Here is a 13,431-nt window from a genome sequence, read left to right on the forward strand (position 1 = left end):
CCACTGATTCTGTGTCAAGCCATCAACCAATAATTCAGACAGCAACTCCAGAGCCATCAGAAAATGTTGGTGATTAACATAGTCCAGGCTGTCCAATGCTGTCCACTGTAACTCAACTCAAGTCCGAGGAATAGCTCCTTACCTTCTGATTAGATCAATTACAATCTTCTCATCTCAACATTGAACTGAACCATTCCAGACAATCACCCGTTCTAGCCCCTTGCTCTTTACCTTGTTAATGAATGAAGAGTTTATTGTAAGATACCTAAGTACAATATGCAACTGCGAAGAAAACCTTACTTGCTGCAGCTTCCCGTGTACAGTACATGCAGTAAAACACACTAAGTTAATTAACAGTTAAAACACTACAAAAAGGAAAAAAAACATGCTGTTAATTGATATAAAAGGAAAAGACAGTAAATAAACAAGTAAATAATTATTCCCAGTTGCTTTAAAATGTCTTTAGATTTTTGGCTCACTTCAGATAATCTGGTCTTTGAATTATAAAACTTGGTCAGCATGAACAGGTCGGGCTGAATGGCCTTTTCCTGCTATACAACTTTATGATTTTCTCACCTTGTCTCCATCACCCTGTTTGCCTTTTAGCAATTTAGTATCCAGCTTCTCAGACCAGACCATGTGCTGAACATTCGTTAGTGAGTAGCAGTTGTGAGATGATAATGAGACTTTGTGAGTTTTATGTCATACTGATGTGCACAATATACAAAAACTCTGAAATTCTTGTTTGCTGCAGCTCCACAGGTACATAAAATAAACAAAAAGTGAATCATCTATACACGTGTAATAGTCAAATTTTGTGGATCAACTTTTAAGGTAAAATTTATGGAATTGACTATTACATGCATACTATTTTTGACCACAGTAAGTACCTACTTTGATCGGGGCGTCAGGAGTTCTGATGGGCAGGCAGCCAGCTGGGGCTGGATAGTAAGTCCGCGGTCGAGGAATTAGGAGCTCCAGTGGGCAGGTGGCAGGGGTTTAGGTGAGAGACGGCGGTCAGGGTGTCAGGAGCTCCAGTGGGCGGGTGGCTGGGACCAAATATTGGGGGGGGGGGGGTTTACTTTATTGACTATTACAACCATATATACGGTAAATTTAAATGATCAAATGAGAGAGAGTAGAGAAAAGAAATAAATGTCAAAAATATAAAGATTAGATAAATATTTACAGTTTCAATCGGTGCAAAAAAAGTGATGTTCCAACCTACTCTCTTCTCCCTCCTCCCATTAGGAAATGACAATTTCTTGTTCTGCAGCCATCAGATTCCTGAATGAACCCCACAACTGTGCTCTCATGCTGCCCTTGCTTGTTGCTAATTAAACTTTGTTTTCATTGTGATCCTGCACTCTGTGAATTACTCAACCGTATACATTCGTGGGTCAGCACCTTATTCTTCTGATTCTGTACACTTTAACATGAAGTTCCACCATTACATAGCTATATGGATGTTTGAACTAACCTGTTAGACTGCTCGCAGAAGAACCCTTCTCACTGAACTGGGGGTATTTTGTGGCAATCAGATTTAACAATGCAGACTGCTGGAATAGTGTTCTGGTTTGTGTTGGTTGGGAAGGTTGACGATCCTTGTCTGGATCTACAGCTCAGTGGCGGCCCAAGCCTTGGAGCCCACTGCTCATGATCAGAACCAGATGGATGTGTAGATGATGAGTGGCAGATCAATGGTGATTGCAGCTTCTCCATTTCTGCGGCACATCTGTCCGAAGTGATCCCTTTAATGTGGCACTACTTCGAGCATAACATTCTGTTCATGCTTCATCAAAGTCTACCATCATTATTAATTTCAATTTACTTCTAGGCTGCCAAAGGACTCTTTAGTTGGTTACTTCTTTCAGGCCTCAGATGAGTTCAAGTCCGATTTATCCCCGTGTGGGTAGGATTAGTTTGAACTTCAACATATGCAGCAAAGCTAGACAAAAGAGGTTGACCAAGGCCACAGCAGGAAATAGATCAGTTGCAAAGTTGATCAGAGCACTGTCAGATGGAATCTAATCCAAGCAAGGATGGGATGATGAATTTTGGGAAGTCAAACAGGGCTTGGACACATCCAGTTGATTAGCCATCCTCAACTTTTTTTTTCAAAGTTTATGGACTCCCTTACCTGTGAAGCAGTCAAGGTTAGCAGGTTTCTTCCATACTTTTCCCCTACAGACCATATGAAAAACATTAAAAAAAAATTGATATTATGGGGGAGGAAAAGAAAACAAGGCTTTACTTAAATGTGCTGTTCCCCCACCCCCCACCCCCCCCAGAACGGCTGCAGTAGATGGTGCCGCATTCAGGAATGTTGACCTGGATCTTGAGGGTTCAAGTCCATAGATCCCCAGATGTGTCAGTGCAAGTGCACAGGATGGTGAACTGGAGGAATGTTTGCCTTCATAGTTTAGGGAACGCTTGGAGAATTTTGTTTCATTTTGTTGTTGGGTCGCACTTGGAGTATCGTGCACAATGCTGGTTACCACATGACGGGAAGGATGTGGTGGCACTGGTGAGAGTGCAGAGGAGATTCACCAGGATGTCACCTGGATTGGAAGGGCACAGTCAGGGAAGAGATTGGATAGGCTGAGCTTGATTTTCCTTGAATGAAGGAGACCAAAGGGGGTGATCTGGCAAAAGCATGTAAAATTACAAGACACAGGTATGTTACCTCATAGTAAGGATATCAAAAACAAGAGGGCAGAGGTTTAAGATGAGAGAAAGGTGATCTAAGGGAAAATATTTTTATAGAGAGTGCTTGGAATCTTCAGTGGAGCAAGTGTTGGATACAATTATTAAGAGATGTTTAATTAGGCACAAATAGGCAGAACATAGAATGATATGGTCCAAATCCAGACAACTAGGATTGGTGTGAATGGACAAAGGGTGAACATGGACATGGTGAGCCAATGGATCATACCATAGGACCGTAAAATATAGGAACAGAAGTAGACCATACTGCCCATAAAGTCCGCCCTGCTATTCTATCATTGAACTGATCCATTGCCCCACTCAGCCCCACTCACCTGCCTCTCCTCATAACCTTTGGTACCCTGACTATTCAGATACCTATCAATTTCTGCCTTAAATACACCCAATGACCTAGTTTCCACAATTGTCCATAGCAGCAAATTCCAGAGGTTCACCACACTCTGGCTAAAGAAATTCCTCCACATCTTTGTTTTAAATGGGCGCCCTTCAATTCTGAATGTGTTCTCTCTTGTCCTTGACTCCCCTCTCATGGGAAACTAATTTTCCAAATCTACTCTGTCCAGGCCTTCCAACATTTGAAATATTTCCCCCCTCATTCTTCTGAACTCCAAGGAGTACCGTCCAAGAGCCGTCAGACGTTCCTCATATGCTATTCTTTATACCTCAAAGAACTTATTCCCAGCCAGAGTTATCAGAGCAGTTACACTGGCGAGAAAATACCTCTGAAATCCAGTTCCATAACCCTCTGTGGAATGTATCTTAGACACAACCCATTAATTACCTGGAGCAAATTTAGTCTGATAGATCTGTATGTTGGAGAATCAAAAGCCAGCAGGGACTGTTTCTCCTTTGCAGACTCTTAGCTGTGCGTTCAAGACCCCTACCTATCTCCTTCATTTGCATTCAAATCCTTATACTAATTATCTTAAAAATTATTGGCCTCTCTGCTAAAGGAAATAGATACTTCTCATATCCTGCGAGTGGACCCCTTAGATTTAGTTGGTGTATAAAAGCTATTTTGATAGATGATACAGAATCAGCCTCTGTGAATGGGAGAAGTTTTTGTAACTAAGTTGGTTTTATTTTGCGGTTCTGAGCCTTGTTTTGGTCTAATGGAATTCTTGCTGGGTTCTCCAAAAACTGTTGTAAGATTGGATGGAGCTATCCATAGGAACTCCAAAGAATATATCATTGATATTATTTCTCAACCAATCCCTCAGGATCATTCAGTATTGTTCAAGAGAGGTGATTGGAATCACCTTTCCCTCACACCCTGCATGCAGAAGAAACATGTGCTTTAGAACATGAACCTCCAGGTTCAAGGACAGTTTCTTTCCTGCTGTTATCAGACTCCTAAATGGACCTCACACCGGGAAAACCCTTGCAAGGGTTTTTTTAAGTACTTAATCTCTCCCCTGCCCTCTGTGTTTTGTACTTTTCTCTGTAATCTGCACTATTTGACATTGCAACACTCCTAGTTAAACTGTGGCCCTATTTATTTGTTTAGTTGTTATCATTGCCTTATGAAGACAAACAAGAGAGTTTGCAAGTGCTGAAAACAGAACCAACACACAAAATGCTGGAAGAACTCAGTGGGTCAGGCAGCATCCAGGGAAGGTGTTGGTCAACATTTCTCTTTTGTAAAAATTTAGACATACAGCTCGGTAACAGGCCCTTTCAGCCCACAAGTCTGTGCTGCTAATTACACCCAATTAACCTACAACCCCCAGTACATTCGAATGGTGGGAGGAATCCAGAGCCCCCGGAGAAAACCCATACAGACATGGGAAGAATGTACAACTTCTTACAGACAGCACAGGATTCGAACTCTGGTCCTGATTGTTGGTGCTGTAACGGTATCGTGCTAATTGCTACCCCAATCCCATGCTGCCCTCAAAACCTATGCCAAAACCTATCATCAGACCTAAAACATTGACTACCTATTGCCTTTCATGGATGCTGGTTTGACCTGTTAAATTATAGTCACACAGTGTGGATACATGCACTTCGGCCCAACTTGCCCATCCTGACCAAAATGCCCCACTCCTCACATATCCCTCTAAACCCATGCTATCCAACAGCACTCCTCTAACATTTGGTGTGCTGCACCTGCTGTGTGCATTGACATGCCTGGATAGCACATAAAACAATGCTTTTTACTGTATCCTGCCATGCATGACCATGAAACAATCCAATTCAATTGAAGTCCTGACACTGGCTTCACCAGGAGTCGCATTCCAATTTCAACCATAGTTTGTTTCTACCCAGCCAGGTCTCTAGACAAACTCTACAACTTTGCCGAGTGCTCGGGCATGCACTTGATTTTCGGACTGAATGCCCTCCAGCGGAATCCTGACAACTCCTGGAATGGATCCAGTGGTCTCAGCCTCCTCAAATACTGTGCTGGCAAGAAGTACAACATATCCTGGGAACTCGGAAATGGTAAGTCATCTTCTCCAATGAGTCAACAAGCTTTTAACCTCTCACCTTGCATGACCTGGATGCATATGTTGAACAGATATCAGACACTATTTATTCTCATGTAATAAAACAGAGATATAATATAACACAAAATTGCATAAAGTCTGCTATAAAACAGACAAAGGTTTTCCATTAGTATTGCCCAGCGCCTTTACAGTTAGAGAAAGGGAAGCAAAAGAGAGTCCCTTCAGAGTTTCACCTCTAGCACCCGTGCAGTCTCCAGGCAGTCCCCAGGTTATGAATAAATACCATTCCTAAGTCTGTCTTTAAGTCAAATTTGTAGGGAAGTCAGAACAGGTACATACAGTTCTTATTTAATCAGTTAGTCGAATGTTTATAGTATATATTTTGCCTTTCTATGCAAAAAAGGAAAAAAGATCATGATTATTCTCGGTCAATCAATGTCTTGAATACCGGAAGGGGCATTCGTGAGATAACATTATACACATGCGCAAATTGGTGAACGGTCAGCTGGCAAATACGAGTTATCTGTAAGCGGATGTTTGTAACACTGGGACTGCTTGTATAATTAATGAGAGTTTATTTTTATGTACATAAATGCAATGAATAGATTCACCAACATTCTTACTTGCTGCAGCCACACAGGTACTTACACCAACTAATAATATACATTAATTTGCTGCAATATCCCAAGATAGAAAAAGAGATAATAAATGTAAAAGAATAGATCAATCAAGTTTCAAGACCAGTCAAGTTCAAATTTATTGTCAGTGTACATACACGACATCACTTACAACCCTGAGATTCTTTTTCCTGTGGGTCAGACAGAATTTTTACACAATGGTAGTATAAGTTGTACACAAGAAGAAAATACATATGGAAATTGTTTCCCAATAATCTGGTCTAATAAAATTCTTAAATTTTCCCAAAATGGTTTCATGACCAGGTGGAATGTAAAAAGATTCCTGTTCCATCCCTAGATCTAAAACATATTATCAGATATATTAGAATTTAATTTATGCAACTTCTGCAGGGTAAGATATAGCTGATGCAAAAAATTGTATTGCACCAATTTATATCTTTCATTAATTGTATCGATCATGCAACCCTGACATAAGTCGGACCAATTCTTATCACCAATACTAATATTCAAGTCCGATTTCCATCTTTGTTCTGATTTGTATAACTCCCGCTTAGGAGTCCCATTGGGGTAAGGAATACATTATTGATGTAAACTTTTTGTGTTCCCCTATCAAATCAGAATCTCCATTTCACTGCACTCTGGTAACATCATGGTCGGTCCTAATTCATCTCTGAAAAAAAATCTCTTAATTGAAAGTAGTAGAAGATTGTATAATTAAGAGTATTATATTTATTTTTTTAACTGTTCAAATGACATTAGTTTCCCTTGCATATAGCAATCTAATCCCTTTACAGGACCATGTATGTAGAATTTTATTATCCATTGTTAAAGGAATTAATCTATTTTGAGTCGAGGGCATTTTTGGAGATATTTTTCCTTTTGATCCAATTAAGATATTCAAATGAAACTTTATTAATGGTGCTTTCTTTCCACGAGAAATAAATTTAGTATTTCAGTGGGCTGCATTGATCTGCAAGCGATCTGGGTAACAGAGGTGCAGGCTTGCACTGGTTGAGGGGGGGAGGCACAAAGGATCATAGGGGTCATGCTGATAAATTCTCGGAGAGTTCCAATGAAATCATTTTGTTGGTTCAGCTCTCTCATAGCTTCCGTGAGGTTTTTCCTTCCTTCAATGCACTGCACACCGACCACAGTATTCCATTTATATATAAAATCTTCTGCTACTCTCTCTCTCTCTTCGATTTTGTGCAGTTTAATTTCCACCCATCAAAGAGAGAAGTGGCAAATTTAATCTGGGCTCCCTATTAATAATTTTTAATTTTTTTAGAAAACAATCGCCACAAAGTCCAGAATTGTTTCTCTGAGGAAATATTGTGGACATGAGACCTAAAATGAGGCTATCTAAGTACCAATTAGAATATCTTAAAATTGCATTGGCGGTGGCCAGGAAATGTATTGCAGTAACTTGAAAGTCTGATTCCCTTCTGGACAGAGCCCGATGGAATCTGGAAATATATAGTTGTGTTCCCCTGGAGAAAATTACCTACAATTTAAGGAATAAATGTAATATATATTTTCAGATATGACAACCATACTTGCACAATGCAAGGTTGAGTATTGAGGAGTATTCTGTTCCTGAGTTTTACATCCTGGCTTTTTTCTTTATTTGAGATCCAGGCAAGAAAAGAATTAGATCTTCTGAAATGGATCCCGGGTCCTGACATCTCCTCTTTCTTTTCTCTTTTTCTGTTTCTATCTCTTTTGTTCACTCTCTTTTTCTTTCTTTTCTAATTTCTATCTCAGGGTTTTGATTGGGGGAGGAGGGATGGGGCTGTTTGGAAATACAGAGAACCTGTATCACTGATTTTCTTTTCATTTCATTTTATGTATTTGCAGTGGTTAACTCTGGATATTTGTTTGACCACAAAATTAAAATAAAGTATTCAAAAAAAGATACATATGCAAAAGAAAAATTGTAAACAAACTGACTGTTCAAATACAGAAAAAAATAAATATTCAATAATAAATTTTGTGCAAAGTAAGTCCTTCAATGAATCTCTGCGTCTGTTGTTTAGGATTCTGATGGTGGAGGGGTATCACAATCAATAAAGACAGAGAGATGTGATTAGTGCAAGAAAAGTGACATTTCAATATTGCAGACAGACCTTTTGGTCTGAATTTATGGTTGGTCTTATGGTCATATGGGGATCTTAAGAGCCTGACAGCTATTGGATAAAGATTGGATTAAAGATCACAATTAGCAAGACATCTGCTCCAAAAGTAAACTGAAGTAGCTCTGGTGAGGGAATGGAGAGTGGGAATGGAGGGGAGAAGTGGAATAAAGGAGGCAAATGCGTTCCCTTGACAGTTAAATGCTTTTGATTCAAGATTATTTTAATGTTATGTTATAAAACAGAAAATCTGATATTACACAAAATTTTCTTTAGTCTACTGTAAGGCAGACAAAGATTCTACATTGGCAGAAATTGCCCAGCGCCCCTTATAGTCAGAGAAAGAGAAACAAAAGAGTCATTGAGTGTCTGTGGATTCACCTCCAGTGCTCTCACAGCCTCCACAGCCACACAGACATCAGTCCAAACCATCAGCAGCCCGAGGTCCAGATCCAAACCTCTGACACAATCACAGCACCCTCGGCACCCTCTTGCATATCGGTTCCAATACCTAGTAGCATGATTGGCATAGCAGTTAGCTCAACGCCTTTACAGCGCCAGTGATCATGATTGGGGTTCGAATCCTGTGCTGTCTGTAAGGAGTTTGTACGACCTCCTTGTGTCTGCGTGGGTTTTCCCTGGGGGCTCTGGTTTCCTCCCACCATTCAAAAATGTACCGGGGGTTGTAGGTTAATCAGGTGCAATTGGGCGGCACAGACTCATGGGCTGAAATGGCCTGTTACCGTGCTGTATGTCTAAATTTAAAAAAAAGAATACATTTAAAATTTAAATTTAAAAATTGTTCTTGAACCTAGAGGCTTCTGTACCTCTGCCCAAAGGTAACAGTGAGAAGAGATTGTGCCTTTCTGATGCTGGCTGCCTTCTTGAGACAGCACCTCTCATAGATAGGCACATCCCATGGAAACTTATCAGAGTTGGTTTTGTTTCACCTTGAAATGCATTGTGACAGGTTATTAGGGTCAATTAATAAAAAATAACATGGGAAAAATGGCTGGTCTGAAAGCAAGTTCATTTGTTTTTTCATCCATTGAGCAAACAGAAAATCAGGAATACCTTTATTCCCCAAACTAATTTCTCCCATCAAAAAAATAATCTGCAGGGAGAACGCAGCGGTTCAAGCAACCTGAATGGGAGATAAAGAATGATCGATGTTTTGGGTCAAGATGAAGGGTCCTGTTCGGAAACGTTCATCACTCCTATTCTCTCAATGATGCTCTGAGTTCCTCCAGCAGTTTGTTTTCTGCCCCAGACTCAAGCGCCTGCAGTCTCCTGTGCACCTCATTTCTGCTAGTCCAATTTTCACTCACACCAGGCTACAGATTGGCTGAAGGGCTACCAGGTATCGGAACCGATATGCAAGAGGGTGCTGAGGGCGCTGAGGGCTTCCTGATTGTGTCAGAGGTTTGGATCTGGACCTCGGGCTGCTGATGGTTTGGACTGATGTCTGTGTGGCTGTGGAGGCTGTGAGAGTGCTAGAGGTGAATCCACAGACACTCAATGACTCTTTTGTTTCTCTCTGATTATAAGGGGCGCTGGGCAATTTCTGCCAATGTAGAATCTTTGTCTGCCTTACAGTAGACTAAAGGAAATTTTGTGTAATATCAGATTTTCTATTTTATAACATAACATTAAAAGAATCTTGAATCAAAAGCATTGAACTGTCAAGGGAATGTGTTTGCCTCCTTTACTCCTCTTCTCCCCTCCATTCCCACTCTTCCTCTCTCTCCACTCCCTCACCAGTTTAATTTTGGAGCAGATGTCTTGCTCATTGTGGTTGACACAATCCCATTTTGTTCACTTTGAAAAATGCAGCAAAATTAATGAATCTGTGAAAATCTAAATAAAATGACAGAAAATCTATGTTCATTGCAGCTTGTTTAGTGATATTTATGCTTTGAATTTTAGTTTCATGAATATAGTCTGGTGGAATGTGTTGTGAATGAGATAACCAAACACAATGTGAAAGAACAGAAGAAATATGAGCAGGAGTAGGCCATCTAGCCCCCATCGACCCTACTCCGCCATTTAATGTGACCTACCTGCCTTTTCCCCTACCCCTTAATTCCCTGTCTATGTAAAAATCTATCTAACCTTGCACTAAATATATTTACTGAGGTCAGCATGGGCAGCAAATTCCATAAATTCCACATATGGGAATAGCAGCAGTTCCTTCTCATCTCTATCCTAAATCTATTATCCTGAATCTTGAGGCAATGTCCCCTAGTTTCTTAAAAAAAATGTTAAACCCTCCCTACTCTGTAACCCTCTATTTTTCTTCCATCCATGTGCCTGTCTGAAAGACTTAAATCCCCCTAATGTTTCAGGCTCCACCATCTTCCCTGACAAGGCCTTCCAGACACCCACAACTCCCGATGTCTCCCCTAAACATTCACTTTGTACCTGTGTTCTCTGGTGTTCCTGCCCTGGGAAATAGGCACTGGCTGTTCACCCTATCTATGCCTCTCATAATCTTGAAGACCTCTATTAAGTCTCTTCTCATCCTTCTACGCTCCAAAGAGAAAAGTCCCAGCTCTGCTAGCCTTGCCTCATAAGACTTATTTTCCAATCCAGGTTACATCTGGTAAATCTCCTCTGCACCTTCTCCATAGCTTTCACATCATTCCTGTAATGAAGTGACCAGAAATCTCACCAGAGATTTGTAGAGTTACAATATGACCTCTCTACTTTTGAACCCAATCTCCCTATTAATGAAGCCCAGCATCCTATAAGCCTTCTTTACTATCCTATCAACTTGTGTGGCAACCTTGAGGTATGCATGGATTTGGACCCCGAGGTCCCTCTGTTCAACCACACTCTTAAGTAACTGACCATTAACCCTGTACTCAGCCTTCTGGTTTGTCCTTCCAAAATGTATCACCTCACACTTATCCGGATTGAACTCCCATCTGCCACTTCTCCGCCCAACTCTGCATCGTATCTTGTAACCTTCGACAACCTTCAGTTCCATCCACAACTCCTCCAACCTTTTTATCATCTGCAAACATACTGACCCATCCTTCCACCCCCTTCATCCAAGTCCTTTATAAAAATTACAAAGGGCAAGGGTGCTAGAATAGATCCTTGTCGTACTCCACTTGTCACTGACCTCCAGGCAGAATACTTTCCTTCCACTACTACTCTCTGCTTTCTACCTGCAAGCCAATTTTTTTATCTACACAGCCAAAGTTCCATGGATCCCATGCCTCCTGACTTACTGAATGTGTCTCTCATGGGGGACTTTGTCAAAAGGATTGCTAAAATCCATATAGGCCATATCTACCCCTCAAAAAACTCAATTAGGCTTGTGAGGCACAACCTTTCCTTCACATATAACAATTACAGCACAGAAATAGGCAAGTTCAGCCCTTTGAGGCCATGCCAAACACCTAGTCCCAATGACCAACACCCATCCCATAATTTTCCATACCCCTTTTGTGCATATTACCTATCCAACTTTTCCTTAAATATTAAAATCGACCCCGCAGCTATTATTCTGGCTGGAAGCTCATTCCACACTTCCACTATCCTCTGAGTGAAGAAATTCCCCTTCATGTTTCCCCTATACTTTTCCCCCTTCAATCTCAATCCATGTGCTCTTGTTTGAATTTCCCACACTCTCAATGGAAAAAGCCGATCCACATTTACTCTATCTGTCCCCATCATAATTTTAAATACCTCTATCAAATCCCCCCCTCAATCTTCAATGCTCCAGGGGGTAAAGTCCTAGCCTGAATATCCTTTCCCTGTAGGTCAAACCCTGAAAATCAGGCAACATTCTTGTAAATCTCTTGTACATTTTCTCCATTTTGTTGATATCCTTCCTATAATTCGACGACCAAAACTGCACACAATATTCCAAATTTAGCCTTACCAATGCCTTAAACAACTTTAACATGACATCCCAACTCCTATACTCAGTACTCTGATTTATGAAGGCCAACGTACCAAAAGCTCTCTTCACCACTTTCAGGGAATTATGTACCAGAATTCCTAAATCCCTTTGTTCTACTGCACTCCTCAATTGTCGACCATTTAACATATATGAATGACCATTGTTGATTATTCCTACCAAAATGTAGCACCTCACACTTATCATTATTAAACTACAACTGCCATCTTTCTAACTGGCCTATATATCCTACTGCAAGCTTTGAAAACCTTCTTCACTGTCCACAACATCACCAATCTTAGTATCATCTGCATACTTACTAATCCAATTTACTAATCTGTATATTTACTAATCCAATTTACCACACTGTCATCCAGATCATTAATATATATGACAAACCAGAATGGTCCCAGATCAAATGGACGGCATGGTTAGTGCAGTGGTCAGCACAATGCTATAGCAGCACCAGCGACCCAAGTTGAAATTGTAAGGTGTTTGTACGTTCTCCCCATCTCCTATGGGAGTTTTCTCCGAGTGCTCCAGTTTCCTCCCACTCTCCAAAAAAATGTACAGGATCTGCAGGTTAATTGGTGTATATGGCCAGAAGGGCCTGTTACTGTGCTGTCTGGTTAAATTGAAAATGAAACATTTAAATTCAGAAAATATGGATTTGGAATGCTTGTTGATTGTATTTACTCAAGCACTTATAGTGAGTTTATTGTCATACATATTGTACAACGTACATATGCACTGAAAGTATTACTTGCTGCAGCCGAACAGGTATTTTGAAAGAAAAACTATAAAAATAAACTAATTGAATTAAATTAATAGAGACAATAAATACATAAGATTGATAATAAATATTCAAGTTATGTGAAAAAAGTGACTTGCAATAGTGCAGGCAGTCCTTTTGGCTTGTCCCCTGTATGACTCTTTACCAGCAGTTGAAGCAGTGTGGGGATGTTGTTTATGAGCCTTATTAAAATGAAAAGATTTATGTTTGAAACGGAAGTTCCTGTGGTCTGGCTTTGTGGTGAAAACTGTTCAAGGATTCATAACACAGTCTTGCAAAGTGGAAAGGATGTGAATGTCAATAAGTTGGTCCTGTGTGGTTCTTCCCATAAAACCAACATTTGCTTCAGTGGAAATCCACTGTTTTAAGACATGCAAGCTGTGATTTACAACCTTAACTTGAATCAGAATTTATTGTTATGAGCATGTCATAAAATGTGTTGTTTTGCAGCATTACAGGTACAAAATTGCTATAAATTATATTAAAAAAATAAGTTAGTGCAAAGAAGAGTGTCTATGATTTTATTGTCCATTCATAAATCTGATGGCGGAGAGGAAGATGCTGTTTTCATGCCATTAGGTTTTCGACTTCAGACTCCTGTATCTCCTTCCTGATGGTATCAGTGAGATGAGAGCATGACCTGAGTGGTGAGGGTCCTTGAGGATAGAGGCTGCTTCCTTGAGATACTGCTTCTTGTAGATGTTCTTAATGGAGTGAAGGCTGATGCCCGTAATGTCATTGGCCGAGTTCACAACTCTCATCATGTCCTGTGCATTGTCATTTC

At 40.3% G+C, this 13,431-nt stretch overlaps 1 protein-coding gene across 3 annotated transcripts in view; it reads left to right on the plus strand.

The window, feature by feature from the left end:
- The window catches only part of hpse2 (heparanase 2), a 263,673-nt gene that overhangs the window by 111,237 nt on the left and 139,005 nt on the right, over positions 1–13,431 (plus strand). For all 3 annotated transcript variants that reach the window (XM_069900231.1, XM_069900232.1, XM_069900233.1), the window contains exon 4: positions 4,996–5,169. In XM_069900231.1, the coding sequence (XP_069756332.1) occupies positions 4,996–5,169 (174 nt within the window). The remainder of the gene's footprint in view (positions 1–4,995; positions 5,170–13,431) is intronic.

Source organism: Narcine bancroftii, chromosome 10, assembly GCF_036971445.1.
Source record: "Narcine bancroftii isolate sNarBan1 chromosome 10, sNarBan1.hap1, whole genome shotgun sequence".
NCBI classification, from domain to species: Eukaryota; Metazoa; Chordata; class Chondrichthyes; order Torpediniformes; family Narcinidae; genus Narcine; species Narcine bancroftii.